A 14618-nucleotide genomic window follows, 5' to 3' on the forward strand; every position below is an offset into this window, starting at 1 on the left:
ATAGGCAGGAATGGAGTATTGGCCAACCGGGCTGGAACAGAGCTTGAGGGATGATAATGTTAAGAATAGCACTGGAGACTTGTGGTGACTTTGTAATATATTGGCTTTATTTACAAAGATACAAGCAGAGCCGGCTGGAAAGAGACACCATGCCACAACACTGTTGATCCTCCATCAAACTCCCAATATATCAAGGAGTACCTAGCCAAGATATTACACCCATAGAGGTAACTATAGGTTTTGTCCCCAAGGAGCAAATGGTGGCTTTGGGGAGGTTATCAGAGCATGGATAACTGCCTAGCTACAGTGATCCATGCTCTGATAACCTCTCGTTTGGATTACTGCAATGCGTTATACGTGGGGCTGCCTTTGAAAATGGTCTGGAAACTTCAGCTGGTACAAAACAGGGCAGCCCGTTTACTAACAGGGACTGGCCAGCGAGATCATATCACTCCAGTCCTTCTACAACTTCATTGGCTGCCAGTCCAGGTCCGGGCCTGATTCAAAGTGCTGTTACTAACATTCAAAGCCCTAAACGGCTTGGGACCAGGTTATTTGAATGAATGCCTCCTCCAATACGTACCTGCCTGGAACTTAAGATAATCCACAGGGGTCCTTCTCTGTGAGCCCCTGCCAAAGGAAGTGAGGCAGGTGGCTACCAGGGGGAGGGCCTTCTCTGCTGTGGCACCCCGGCTGTGGAACGAGCTCCCCAGAGAGGTTCACCTGGCGTCTACACTGTACTCTTTCTGTCGCCAGCTGAAGACCTTTTTATTTTCTCAGTATTTTAACACCTAATTTAACTTAAATTTAAACTTTGCTGTTTTAATTCCATATTTTAACCTATATCAATTTTTGCTGTGTGGTTTTATTCTGGTTGTGCTTTTTATATTGCATATTGTATTTGTGTTTTTAAATTGTTGGTTGTTTTTATGCTCTTCGTGGTTTAATTTTTGTGAACCGCCCAGAGAGCTTCAGCTATTGGGCAGTATAAAAATGTAATAAAATAAATAAATAAATAAATTTCAACCAGCAAAGCAGGATAGGGGAGGGTTAAAAATGTTCCCTAGTATCGCAGTTCCAGACAGAATTGCTCTGCCACACAGTCAAATTTGTCATTTAAGATCTTCCCAGGGGATCCAGTCACAGGGTACTTCCAGATTAAGCTTCTGTTGTGCAATCGCCCTTCCTTACTCACTATTTTTTTTTACAGAGGGTCCAGACTTTTTCTTAAACTCGTAATCCTCCCATGTTTTCTCACTGCTTCTTCCATCTTTGTTTTTACAGCAGAAAATCCATTGAAAAAGATGGAACATGTACATAATGTCTTCTAATCAATGGTACCAGGAACCCTCATTTGGAAGCTCCCTCAGTGTCTCCCATATCTTGTTGATACAGTGAGAGTCCAATGCTTAATCCAATGCCTTAAAGTTATCAATTCACCTTTTCTTCCATTGGTATAGACTCCCAGGGAAGAGACCTCCATGAATTCCTCTCTCAGTGACCTTTAGTCAATTCCACACTGAGTGGGAAATGGGAGTGTGTGCAACAAATATACAGAGAAAAAGTACTTACTGGAAATTCCACCTTTAAACTGGTAGTGGTGGCCACTGCCCAACCTGAAGGACAAATGATAAGATTTTAGGGAAATAAGAATTTAAATCAAAATATATTATATAATTATTATAACATGATAATATTAAATACAACACAATACTGCTTGCCTAATGAAGCTGAATGTGCTTTGCCATTTTGGGGGTGGGTGGGTTTAGTTTTAGCAGCAAGAAAAAAACCCACTTCTGGCTTAAATTTGTTCTGTTTGCTGTAGTTGGTGATCTGTCGATACTGCTGCACCAGTGGCTGAGTTTGCACGATTGAAGTGAGAAGCCATGCTCCTGCACGCACCACGCGCACAACCGGCATTTACCTAATAACTTGTGCTGTGTCGTGGGTTGCTGTGTCATCAAAACCTAGTACGTGGTGCAGTGGGGGTGGCTTCTAACCCAACCCAGAACCCATGGGTTGTTGTAGGGTTCGTGGGGTAGGTTAGAAGTCACCGCTGTTGCACTGCACACATCAGGTTCGGATGACATGGCATCCTGCATTGTTTCCCCTGCTGATCATATGAACCTGGCCAGTGATTTGTTTAGGGGTGAGATGCTTTGGAATGCAGGAAGGGAATAATAAAGGAGTCTTTACTTTTCGCAGTGAGTAGCCATTAACCTTGTTCATACGACACGCTAAGCCATGGTGCTTAAGCATTTCTAGCTAAACATTATGGCATAGCGTATCAGGTGAACTATGACTTTCTGTGTCCGGTGAACCATTCCTAACCATGGTGGCTACATAACCACAGTTTAAACACGCTCACTAACCATTTGCTACAAAAGGGTTAGCGGCCTAACCATGGCTTAGCGTATTGTCTGAACATGCCCACTATCAGCACATATCTCGGGTTGGGAGGAAGGGATTCTAGGTCAGAAAATATAATCTAAAAACAAACTGCCAATCCTGAGCTTTTGCCTCATTCATTTTTGAAATCAAGAGCTGGCAAAATGACCCAGGGATTGAGAAAACAAACCAGGGGTTGTTTGATCATCTGCTAGACAATTGTGGGTAGGGCAACATACCATGAGTTTGCCATGGGTTAGTGTTCTGTGTGAACCAGGTCTATATATCTGCTTGCACATAAATCCAGGCACCTTAATATTTATTTATTTACAATGTTTATATACTGCTCCCCACTCAAAATTTCAGAGCTGTGTACAAGATAAAACACAATAAAAACAGAATAAAACACCTTAAAATAGATTTTTAAAAGCAAAATGAAAGGTGAACTGTGTACCGTGGCTGGTCTTTAAGGAAAGTCTTCCTGGAACAATGACGTTTTCAGGAGATTTTGCTTTTCTGTTGATAGATACTGAGGCTAAGAAAGCTGCCTGCTTATTAGAATCTGATTGTCAAACTTTCTCATTTATGCTTTGGTAGGGTCATAACCTTTATTTCAGCTCTGACAATTATTTCAGATCTTCATACTTTATTTATTTAACCAATTTCTTAGCCCACTTTCAAGATTTTGTATTTGTGCTTTTAACCTGTTGGTTGTTTTATTATGGTTTTAATTTTTGTGAACCGCCCAGAGAGCTTCGGCTATTGGGCAGTATAAAAATGTAATAAATAAATAAATAAATAAATAAGACTCTAAAATGTACATCCTGCTCTTCAATGGGCAATCAGCATGCTGTGGATGGATTTCACGGCAACTCAAAGGCCATGTTGACTGGGAATTATGGGAGCTGCAGTCCAACACATCTAAAAGACAGCAGGTTGGGGAAGGCTTGGTTACAGAGAATTTATGCATAATTTTATTCATTTATCACATTTCATAGGGTGACCATATGAAAAGGAGGACAGGGGTCCTGTATCTTTAGCAGTTGTATTGAAAAGGGAATTTCAGCAGGGGTCATTTGTATATATGGAGAACCTGGTGAAATTTCCTCTTCATTACAACAGTTAAAGCTGCAGGAACTATACTAGAGTGACTTGATTTAAAAGAGGGCAGGGCTCCTGCAGCTTTAACTGTTGTAATGAAGAGGGAATTTCACCAAGTTCTCCATATATACAAATGACACCTGCTGAAATTCCCTTTTCTATGCAACTGCTAAAAATACAGGAGCCCTGTCCTCCTTTTCATATGGTCACCCTACATTTCATAGAAACATAAGAGTTGGAACGGACCTTGGAACAGCTCTCACTGTTACAGAGTTTCTCCTAATTTCCAGTAGCCGAAGCTCTCTAGGTGGTTCACAAAAATTAAAACTATAAAACAGTTTTTAAAACGTGTAAGTGTACTTACCAAATATAAGCAAGCAGCTAAGGATTCTAGGTGGTCGAAGCATTATTCCAAATGGTTCCTTCCACATGGTTTAATTCTCTCTCTCTAGAAAACAAAACAAAGGGAAAAAATAAATTATTCTCAGTAATACTTCTTCTCAAGTTTTCTTGATTGTCTTAAATCTGGTAAGACGTCCGGGATAGATGGGTTTACTGCAGACTTTTATAGAAATTAAATATCTCCTGATTTCTAAACTGATATGTTTGCTTAATGAAGTAATGGGATAAGGTGTTACCCCGCCCCCCCTCCCGCCCATGCCATCCTGGCTGGACTCCCAGCTGTCATTCCCAAAGTTGGTTAGAGTCATATTTTACCCCCCTCGTACATCATCACTCAAGATTGAAGAATGTTTGATGCACTTCTCTTACAGAGATCGAATCCTATCATCTCAGAATACCCAAATAGCGATCAATCCAGATTTACACCTGGTTATCAGATGCACCATAAATCTCATTCACTGAGTTGAGTATTCTCGGTGTCTACTGGTAATTGTGTCAATGGCTGCTGGGAAGTTATTTGATTGTACAAAGTACCTAGTACTAAAAATGGGTTTTGGCCTGCATTTTTACTAGGCTATCAAAGCAAATTATTCCTTTACGAAAGTGGCAGTCAACAACAAAGGAATATATTCATTTTACCCCAGAATTATTTTTATTATCCTTGTATTATAATAAAAATGAACCTATTGTAGCCAAACAATTAGTAACTTTCTTAATAGCAGCTGAGAGACAAACATTAGTACAAGAGTGGAAAAATTTGGATCACCTTGACAAAGAGGCATGTTATAAGAACATATGGTCTACTGCACTTTGTGAAAAAAATAACACATAAGTTACGAGTACTACAAGGCAAAGATGAGCCACTAGTATTTAGTGCTATATGGTGGAAATTCATTTCACACACAACTGATTCTGAGATGCTGGCATATATGTCGAACACAGCTGGGGATATATGGGCTGTATAAATGGTATGAAATTTCCGATATAGAATAAATCTTTTTATAGTAAATTTATAATAATATCAAGAATTTAAAAAGGTAATAAGGGCAATAAGCTTCACTCCATTGTTTTCTTAATTTCCCCCTATTATTATTAGTATTATTCATTTAGGGGAGGGAGGGAGATATATTATGTTTATGATATACTGAATATATGAAAATCTTTAATAAAAACATTATTTAAAGGAAAACAACAACAACTAGCTCTCTGTGCCATTCAACCTGGGCCAAGACATGCCTCAAAGCTGACCTCTCCCCACTCTCCTTTTCACAGTTGCAACAGACGACTTAGCAATTGCTTTGAGAAATATTGTAAAACAAAAGGGTGAGAGACTAGCATAAATGAAATAGAGTATGCAGATGCCAAATCCGGCCCTCCAGATGCTTTGGACTTCAGCTCCCAACAACCTCAGCCAGCATGGTCAAGAAAGTCGGGAGAATGCAGAATCACCTGCAAACTTTATGCCTTTTTGCAATAGTTCTGCGAGCCCTGGCACCGTTTAGGACTTTAGCTTTTACCGATCCTGCAAGAATTTAAAGTAAGCTAACGGTCTAGGCTGGGCAAATTGTGAAAGGCTGGTAAGAGAATTTATTTTCTTGGCTTGGACGCATAGCTGTTATTCGCATGAATGTGTTGGCTAAGTTTATATTTTGGTTTGAAGCACCTACCAACTTATCTTTCCACCTCTAAGCTGAAAAAATGGCAAGGCGTAATTAATACTTTTATATGGGCAGATGAGCACCAACAATTAAAAGGGGACTTTGTTGCAAAGGCCAAAATCTAAGGGCAGACTAACTGTGCCAAATGCAGAAGCCTATTACATATTTTCATATCTAGTTTCAATCAAAGTTGCAAATGCACTGGAAAGTCCTAGAATAAACTGAACCTGGGTCAATTCCCTAGATGTTCTAGTTTAGGATACCACCAAATTCAGGCCCCCATTAAGGTCAGATAATCCAGTAATATTTTCCTTGTATGGGATAAATTAACTCCTGGCCTTTCAGCCTTGGATCCAGTAGAATACCATTGCACTGTTAGGTTGGAGAATGAAGCCGGAAATATTAATAAACGGGAACTGCTTAACATGAACTCAGCTAAATCTTAACTGAAAAGGGGGCTATTACCCCCTATCTGTCTTACATCACACAGAACAGTTGAAAGCCCTTTCATCAGACCAGTACTTCCAACTGTGACAGTTCTTCAAAGAATCTGATGTCCAGAGACAAATCTTCAGGTATCAAACCCATTTTTAGCTAGTTGCTACCTCTCTTTCAGCAACCTCAACTTACTGTATCAGTATCATATGTACTCCTCCAGCATATGTTAATGCATGGGAAATGAATTTAGGAGAGAAAGTAGGGTTAGTTAACCGGAATAAAACACCTACTAATAAAGCCCTGCCTTCTTTTATACCTGGTCACTCTAGTATAGCTCCTGCAGCTTTAACTGTTGTGATGAAGAATGGATTTCACCAGGTGCTGCATGTATACAAATGGCACCTGCTGAAATTCCCTTTTCTATACAACTGTTAAAGAATCAAAAGCTCTGTTCTCCTTTTCATATGGTCACCCTAACATATTACAATTGAAATGGGAGAGTAATGGAGAAAATACGAATTGCATAATGAAAAAGCAATTTATCTAGCAAAAGGCAACCCCCCCCCCACCGTAGAGCGCACAGCAAAAAAGTGAGAAGCATCTCTTCTGAGTACATACCGCTGCCTCCTCCTTGTGTGTGCTGCTGAGAGTATCAGGCTCCAAGCAGTGTGCTTTTCACTAAAGAAGGTGGGGTGTGACCCCTTGTTTCTAATAACATTGTTTGAAAGGACAGGAACACCTGTCAAGTGCAGGTCACACCCAGAGGCTTGTGGGTTTTCAAAACAGGGCACTTTCGCAACGAGATGGGATGCTGTCTGCCCATAGGAACCCCAGGAAGTAAAAGCTAAACCAGAAGGCACAATAAATTCAAATTGTGGTTGTAGTTAGGTAGCAAGAGATTTGAAGAGGGTGGCATGGACACACGTCGTTTCACAGACAGTGAATCCGTGGAACAGATTTAGTGGGGAAGGTTCATGCATTGTTGAAAGAGGGTGTGGGAGGACAGTTATAAGAGAGGAGGGGATCTCTGAGTGACAGTCAGTTGGTAAATGACACCCTTGGGTACATACATGCAGTGTTAATTGCATAGCATGTTGCTGAGGGTACTTAAAAAAAAAACCCTCTAGAATAACTGTGCATGATCCCAATTCGTATAAATTTTGTATACTTCTTAATGTTTACTGTTTTAACTTTTGTGAACCGCCCAGAGAGCTTTGGCTGTGGGGCGGTATATGAATGTAATGAATAGATAGATAGATAGATCTCCAGGTTCCTCTGAGAGTAAGTCAGGTAACCTAAATATACATTGGGGAACAAGCATTCAACCGGGGGTGGGCAAGTTGTGTCCCTCCAGAAGTTTTGGCCTACAACTCCCATCAGCTATAGGGGAGTGAAGACCCCAAAAATCTTGAAGTTGCCCACCCTTGCTTTAAACTGCGAATGGGCAAGTTTAGCAGCTTTAAGGATTCTCAGGTCAAATTCATTTCAGAACTGGTACCTGCAAAATCTTCCCAAGGCTGTCTTAAACTGGGGCCTGGTTTAGCCAGGACCCATGCTAACCAGGTTTAAGGATACCGATATGACTCAAATCCACTTGTGTGAAAGAATGATAGAACGTAAGAGCCCTGCTGGATCAGACCAAGGATCCATCTAGTCCATCACTGGTTCGCACAGTGGCCAACCAGCTGCCGATCAATGACTCAGAAGCAGGACATCGGTTTATTGAAGGGAAATGGATGCGGATAGAATAAAAGCAAAGAAAGCTTACATGTCCTTAACTCTCAGCGCAGTCACCCTGGTTTCCAGGGGGGTGACGGATGTCGCCCAGGGCGATTTACCTGAGCAGTTGGTGCGCCTTCCCCATCTCAGGCAAGAACCGGTAGCAGGCCAATTTGCTCGGGATTTTATAGAGCAAGTCTTGTCATTTAGCTCAAACTGTCAGAAGACACCCCCCTCCTTTCACCCAGAAGGAAAAAGGGAGGCCTTTCTCCTTAGCAGAAGCCTCCCTTATCAGCGATAAAGTACACACTGAGCACAGTGACTACATAGGATGAGCATATGGAAAGGAGGACAGGGCTCCTGCATCTTTTAACAGTTGTGTAGAAAAGGGAATTTCAGCAGGTGTGATTTGTATGCATGCAGCACCTAGTGAAATTCCCTCTTCATCGCAACAGTTAAAGCTGTAGGAGCCCTGCCTAGCATGATCAGATGCAAAGGAGAGCAGGGCTCCTGCAGCTTTAACTGTTGCGATGAAGAGGGAATTTCACTAGGTGCTGCATGCATACAAATCACACCTGCTGAACTTCCCTTTTTTACACAACTGTTTAAGATTCAGGAGCCCTGTCCTCCTTTTCATATGGTCACCCTAGTACTGTGCATTTTTCTAGCTTCTGTTAGTAGCAAAAAGCACTGATCTTCATTGTATGTGAGTACAGCTATGAGAACCAACTTTAAAATCATAAAGTTTCCCAATCACTCTAGCCAATCAGTGTACTTACTGTATTTCTTCGATTCTAAGACACACTTTTTTCACCATATAAACATCTCTAAAAACGGGGTGCGTTTTAGAATCATGGATGCGTTTATTATTTCTTAGAATCAAAGCTTTTTTCTGTTGGTGGTACTGAAATTAGTGTGCGTCTTACAATCGATGGCATCTTAGAATCGAAGAAATGCGGTATGTTGTAAATCAACACCTCCCATAATGCAATGGATCGGGGACCTAAAAACATTATCAACTTTTGAACGAGTGTTAAATAGACACAACTTGCAAGTGGATAAATACATGGATATTTGGTCTGCTTTTCTTGAAACCTCTCCCTTTTTTCTTTAATGTTTCATACGATGGAAATGATGATAATTCTATAAACACAATGTATGCCCCCCCCATTTTCATGATGTGTTTTCTGTTTTGTTTGTTGATACTCATAATAAAAAGTTTATTTAAAAAAAAAATGCTGTAAATCACTGCATTTTGTGCTGCATACGGCTTGGGGTAAATTCATAGCTGATGACTCTCCATTCTTCTGAAACCAAATCCAATACAGAGGCCAATTCTTATCTCCCCACCCCACACATCCCAAAGACTGTTTAAACTCCCTCTTGAAGTTAAAGGATTCTGTGGGGAGAAGTGGCTGGGATGGGCCTTGGAGGAGGCATCTCCTCAGGCCCCAGGATGAAGGCAAGCCAGCCGCCAGTGATGTGCGTCCCTTCACCATAACTCCTGCCTCTGGTGTCTGAAGGCTCACATGCCACACCTGCACACTTCTCTCTGCTGTCAGTAATTTGAACGCAGCATGTGAGGACACTGGTTACAGGTTTTTGTTTAAGCAGCAGGGTTAACGGTGTTGTCTGGTATGCGTTTTCCTTAATCAGGTGCCTCCACTAACCACACTGTGGTCAGCTTCTCTAACCCTGTTCTCCATCAGGGTTAGTGACACCCGCCTGGTTCAGACAACACGCTAAACCATGCTGCTTTTAGCGTGTTGTCTGAACCAGGCCACTAACTAAAGGTTGGCTGCAGCTCCTTGAATTGCTGGGTAGAGAATTCTAGACCTCCTGTTCATACCCCTAAGGTAGAGCAGGTCCCCAGCTTGTTTGGAGGTGAACTTTTGACTCATTTCACCAGCAAGCCCTGCCCCTTTAAAATATTGCTGTTACTCTCTGTAACATCTATTGACATATTTAACGCCTTTTAAATTATTGACCTTTTGAATCATGTTTTCCAGTGACTCAGCCACATGGCAGATCAATCACTCCCAGCAACACCCAAGGAGCAAGCATAACAGTGGTAAATTCCCCAAACTTGAGCAACGTTCATGTTCGGCAAAGATAAGAACTGGGAGAGAAACCGCCATGGCTTCTTTGCAGGAACTAACATGTTTTAAGGTTCATGACCAGCTCAAGCTCCTACATTGCGAAAGATCATTTTGGCCTGTGTCAGCACAAAACATGCAAAATAGGTTCAGGGTTTAAGTCCTAGGGCTTGTCTATAAGGCTTGTTTACCACAACCAAATGCGCATGCTCACGTTTTAGGTTACATGACGCAGCCGTCCATTCGCCGCAGCGCCGGGTTTTTAACCCAAAAATGCGCATCTTCGCATTCATGATTTACTGCGACTTTTAGATCACGTCTGAGTTTGCACCGCGTTACGGCTATGTGTCTTTGGGGAAGTTAAATTGGATTTTGACATGTGGGCAGAGCTTTGAGGGTAGGATAATGTGATTGGCCAATTTCCTGATTTTGCACCAATCAGCTGCCTCGTTTGCACCGATTTTAGTTTGAAGTCTCTCCACAGAGAAAGCTTCTTAAAACAAATTTATTCCTGTATTTATATATTTATTGCATTTCTGTACTGCCCAATATGCAAAGCTGTCCGGGCGGTTCACAAAAGGAAAGAGGGGAAAACGGGCAGCCAGACGAGGAGATGTGTTCTGCTGCCTCATTCCTTTCCCTCTTTAGCCTCGTCCCTTTTCATCTGCTGCCTCGTTCCTTCCTCCCCGTTCCCGATTTCTGTGTTATATGAATCTGCGGAGCTCCACATATAAAACTTATAGCTTTGCTCCTCTCTCCTCCATAGCGTCATATCATTGTATATGTGATAATGCGTGTGTGCGCATTTATAATGGACTATTAAAAAAAGTAAATAAATCGGTGTTGCTGCTGCAGTGTGACGCTCTCTACCTACATTCGAATCAACAAAAATTCAGGTTTATATTTAATGAGGAGCAATCCTGTTGCCGTACAGATGGGGGCCTAACTAAAATTATGAATGGCTTTGTGTAATGGAACTAGGGATGGGCAGAATAAACCTCAGACGTTTTGCTGTTCTTGGCTTTTCTTGAAACACTGCTACTAATTATTTATTTGGTCCTATCAGTGGCCCTGCACAAAGGACCTTTTGAACTTGAATTAAGCACGGGGAAACAGCAGAGAAGCAGGATAGTACAGAGTAGGAGGGAGAAATGCAATTATTTTAAGTATATCTACTTAGGCTTGGTGATAGTAGGGTGTGGGAAATAGAGGGTTGTGCTACTTCAGCAGTGAATAAAGTTCGGTGCTCTGGGGGCTATTTTCCATCTTCCTGTATAATATTGCCAGGATCCGACCATTTTTGTCTGTCTCTTCTGCCAAGACTCTCGTTCACGCACTGGTTATCTCTCGGTTGGACTACTGCAACCTTCTTCTCTCTGGCCTTCCTTCGTCTCACATCAGTCCGCTGGTCTCTGTCCACCACTCTGCCGCTAAGATCATCTTCTTGGCCCGCCGCTCTGACCATGTCACCCCACTTCTAAAATCTCTTCATTGGCTTCCAATTCACTCCAGAATCCAATACAAACTTCTCCTGTTGACCTTCAAAGCTTTTCACGGCCTAGCTCCTGCCTATCTCTCCTCTCTCATCTCACACTATTGCCCCGCTCGTGCTCTCCGCTCCTCTGATGCCATGCTTCTCGCCTGCCCAAGGACCTCTACTTCCCTTACTCGGCTTCGTCCTTTTTCTTCTGCTGCCCCTTACGCCTGGAACGCTCTTCCAGAACACTTGAGAACTACAAACTCAATCACAGCTTTCAAAACTCAGCTAAAAACCTTTCTGTTCCCTATAGCTTTTAAATATTGAGTTTGTTCTGACTCTATACTGTTTAGCTTCACCCTACCCGGTGCCTGTTTACACTTCCCTGTGCCTGTTTGCATTCTCTTTCCCTCCTTATTGTTTACTGCAACTTTATTAGATTGTAAGCCTATGCGGCAGGGTCTTGCTATTTACTGTGTAATCTGTACAGCACCATGTACATTGATGGTGCTATATAAATAATAATAATAATAATAATAATAATAATAATAATAATAATAATAATAATAATAATAATAATCCCATGACACCCCCCCCCCAAGTTTGCTTGTTTTCTTCTTCCTTCCATATCTGCCTTTCCTTTTCTGTTGTGCCTTTTAGGCCTTCATCACACCTACCCATTTCCCTTGAATTATCCCACGGTGTATGAAAGCTGTTGTTGTTGTTGTTGAGTTGTTGGTGTCCCCATTACACCACCTGTGGAGGGGAGGGGGAGGGGGAGGAAGGAAACTGCGTGCCAGCTAGATGATCTCTTTACGGGGAGGGCGGGGGTGACAAGGGAGAGACACTCCCTCAGGGCCCCTCTGCTTTTTCTGTGTGTGTTTTTACTCGAGAGTAAGCACACCCACACACCCACCCACACACACACCACACACTAGCAAACACAACTTGAAAAGTGCTTACTATTTCTGTGACTGGCAAGGGATAGGATCGAGCTGTTAGCCTCTTTACTCGAAAGTAAGCGCCTTCCTGAGTGCCAGAACGGTTACTTCTTCAGTACGGAGGGCTCCGCGCGACACTCGCTTGGGAGCTGCAGAGGGAGGCGGCTGGGCGGCTCTGCTCTTGTCATCCTCCTGCGCCCCCAGTGGCCGCTCGGAGAACAACAAAAGATTCGCTCTTAAAGGGGTACTAAAATACGACGCTTCTTTTGGCTAAGCAGCAGAATTCAAGCAGGATGCCTGGGAGCGCTTCACAGTCAAAGCAGATTATAAGCTGGGAAACTTTGGAGTCCTTTGCACTCAATTCGCGGTGACTGCACAGTATAACGCTGGTGTGATGCAGCTCTTAGATTGTAAGCCTGCTGGCGGGGCTGTCTTGTTTGTTTTTGAACTTATGTGAGCTGCTCTGGGTGCCTTTTCAGATGAAAAACCGGGTTAAAATAAATAAATGGTGAAGAGGAAGATACATCCAACACCTCCAAGTGGTGGAGGTGAACTAGGCTTGAAAAGGTGTGGTTAGATATGCTGCTCTAAGCCACGTAGTTCAAACAGGAAAATGCTTTCCTTTCCTTTACCCTTTGTCAATTAATATGAATATTTCGATTACTATTCTTTTGCCTCAAAAAGGAGCATGCCAGATTGTTCTGACAGACATGTGATGACAGATAAACATTAAGAACACATTGTATGCTCTAAGATGCTACTAAACATGAACAGATGCAAAGTCTTGGTTTTAGGGTGACCATATGGAAAGGAGGACAGGGCTCCTGTATCTTTAACAGTTCAGCAGGTGTCATTTGTATATATGGAGAACCTGGTGAAATTCCCTCTTCATCACAACAGTTAAAGTTGCAGGAGCTATACTAGAGTGACCAGATTTAAAAGAGGGCAAGGCACCTGCAGCTTTAACTGTGGTGATGAAGAGGAACTTTCACCAGGTTCTCCATATATACAAAAGACACCAGCTGAAATTCCCTTTTCTATGCAACTGTTAAAGAGACAGGAAGGGCTGTCCTCCTTTTCATATGGTCACCCTATATTTGACTCTTCTTTCTATCCTTTGTTTCCCATATTCGGTCTGCTGCCAAGCAATTTGGGACCTTCTCAATGCATGGTCTGTACTCTATTAACCTGTGATCCCTCCCTCAAATTTTTCATTGTAGAAACAGGAAAGCAAGAATAAGAGTTAGGCCTTTGCTAGACCTACCTGGGAATCTGTGCAGGAGGAGGGGCAAGCCTGCGGTACAAGTAGCGCGGGCCATTGCTCCAATCCAGACGTCACACGTGACGGGCTGCAGGAAAGCCCTGTTGCGTCCGCCATTTGTTTTAATTCTTAAAGGGCTGGGTGCACAGGAGCACACCAACGACGAAAGGTAAGGTTGTTGTTTTTTTTAAAAAAAACATTTCCGTGCCCCCGATCTCCCCACCCCCGATCTCTCCCTGGCTCTGATCTCCCCCTCCTTGATCTCCCCCCCTGCCCTGATGGGCCTAGCACTCCTGCAGAGCACTGTGCCCCATCCGCTGCTTTTCCTGGCTACTCATGAGTAATTGCGGTAGCTGGGAAAAGCGGCAGAATGGTCTACATGCTCGCGGTCTCGGGCTCAGCCCGAGGCCACAGGAAATACCAGGCTACAACTGAAGCCCATTACACAAAGGGAGGGTTGACCCCTGCCTGAGCCCGGGATCCCCTGTGTGTCATCTGGACACACAGGGGCAAGCCCAGGGTTCACCCTGGGCTAACCCATGGTCTAGCAAAGGCCTTAAGCGGTGCTCAAGGCCAGCACTGGACTTAGTACCCAATTATCTTAGACACAAGGGCCTAATCTACACCTGCCACTTATCCCAGGATAGTGTCAAGGTCGTCCCTATTGCGCCACATTAGGCTGACCAACCCACCTGGAAAAACCCAGTTGGTCCCGGTTCTGGAGCCCAAAACCAGGACTCCAGCTGGAGATTTACTTTATTGAGTAAATCTCCAGAGAAATTGGGTCAAGCTGTGTCCCTTGCTGTCTCCTGAGCTGAAAAACCCAGAAATGAAGTCTCAACTCTTGCGAGCAAATCCAAATTTTCTCTTGATCATGAACTTCAGTTCAGCCAGATTATCCATTTGGCTGGGGAAGCCAAAAGACATCAAGATGGTATAAGACAACTTGCTTTCCTTTGTAGCAGAGAAAATCCAGAGCCACACCAGCTGAATGACCAGGGTGGATTTTGACACTGACACCCACATACGCAATATTCAACATAGCTTGAAGAGCTTCAGAGACTAACACACCCTTGTCAATCTTATATGTGTATGTGTGTATGTGTGTGTCTTCAACTGTATACACATCGAAAGCTT

At 42.9% G+C, this 14618-nt stretch overlaps 2 protein-coding genes across 2 annotated transcripts in view; one reads left to right on the plus strand and one right to left on the minus strand.

Moving 5' to 3' along the window:
* The window catches only part of MSLN (mesothelin), a 31625-nt gene extending 29705 nt beyond the window's left edge, over positions 1 to 1920 (minus strand). Inside the window, exon 1 of the mRNA XM_063143430.1 lies at positions 1795 to 1920. Coding sequence (XP_062999500.1) covers positions 1795 to 1920 — 126 coding nt within the window. The remainder of the gene's footprint in view (positions 1 to 1794) is intronic.
* LOC134410259 (uncharacterized) overlaps positions 1 to 14618 on the plus strand; it is a 365840-nt gene that overhangs the window by 226680 nt on the left and 124542 nt on the right. The window lies entirely within an intron of this gene.

This window comes from Elgaria multicarinata, chromosome 17 (assembly GCF_023053635.1).
Source record: "Elgaria multicarinata webbii isolate HBS135686 ecotype San Diego chromosome 17, rElgMul1.1.pri, whole genome shotgun sequence".
In the NCBI taxonomy this organism is placed as follows: domain Eukaryota; kingdom Metazoa; phylum Chordata; class Lepidosauria; order Squamata; family Anguidae; genus Elgaria; species Elgaria multicarinata.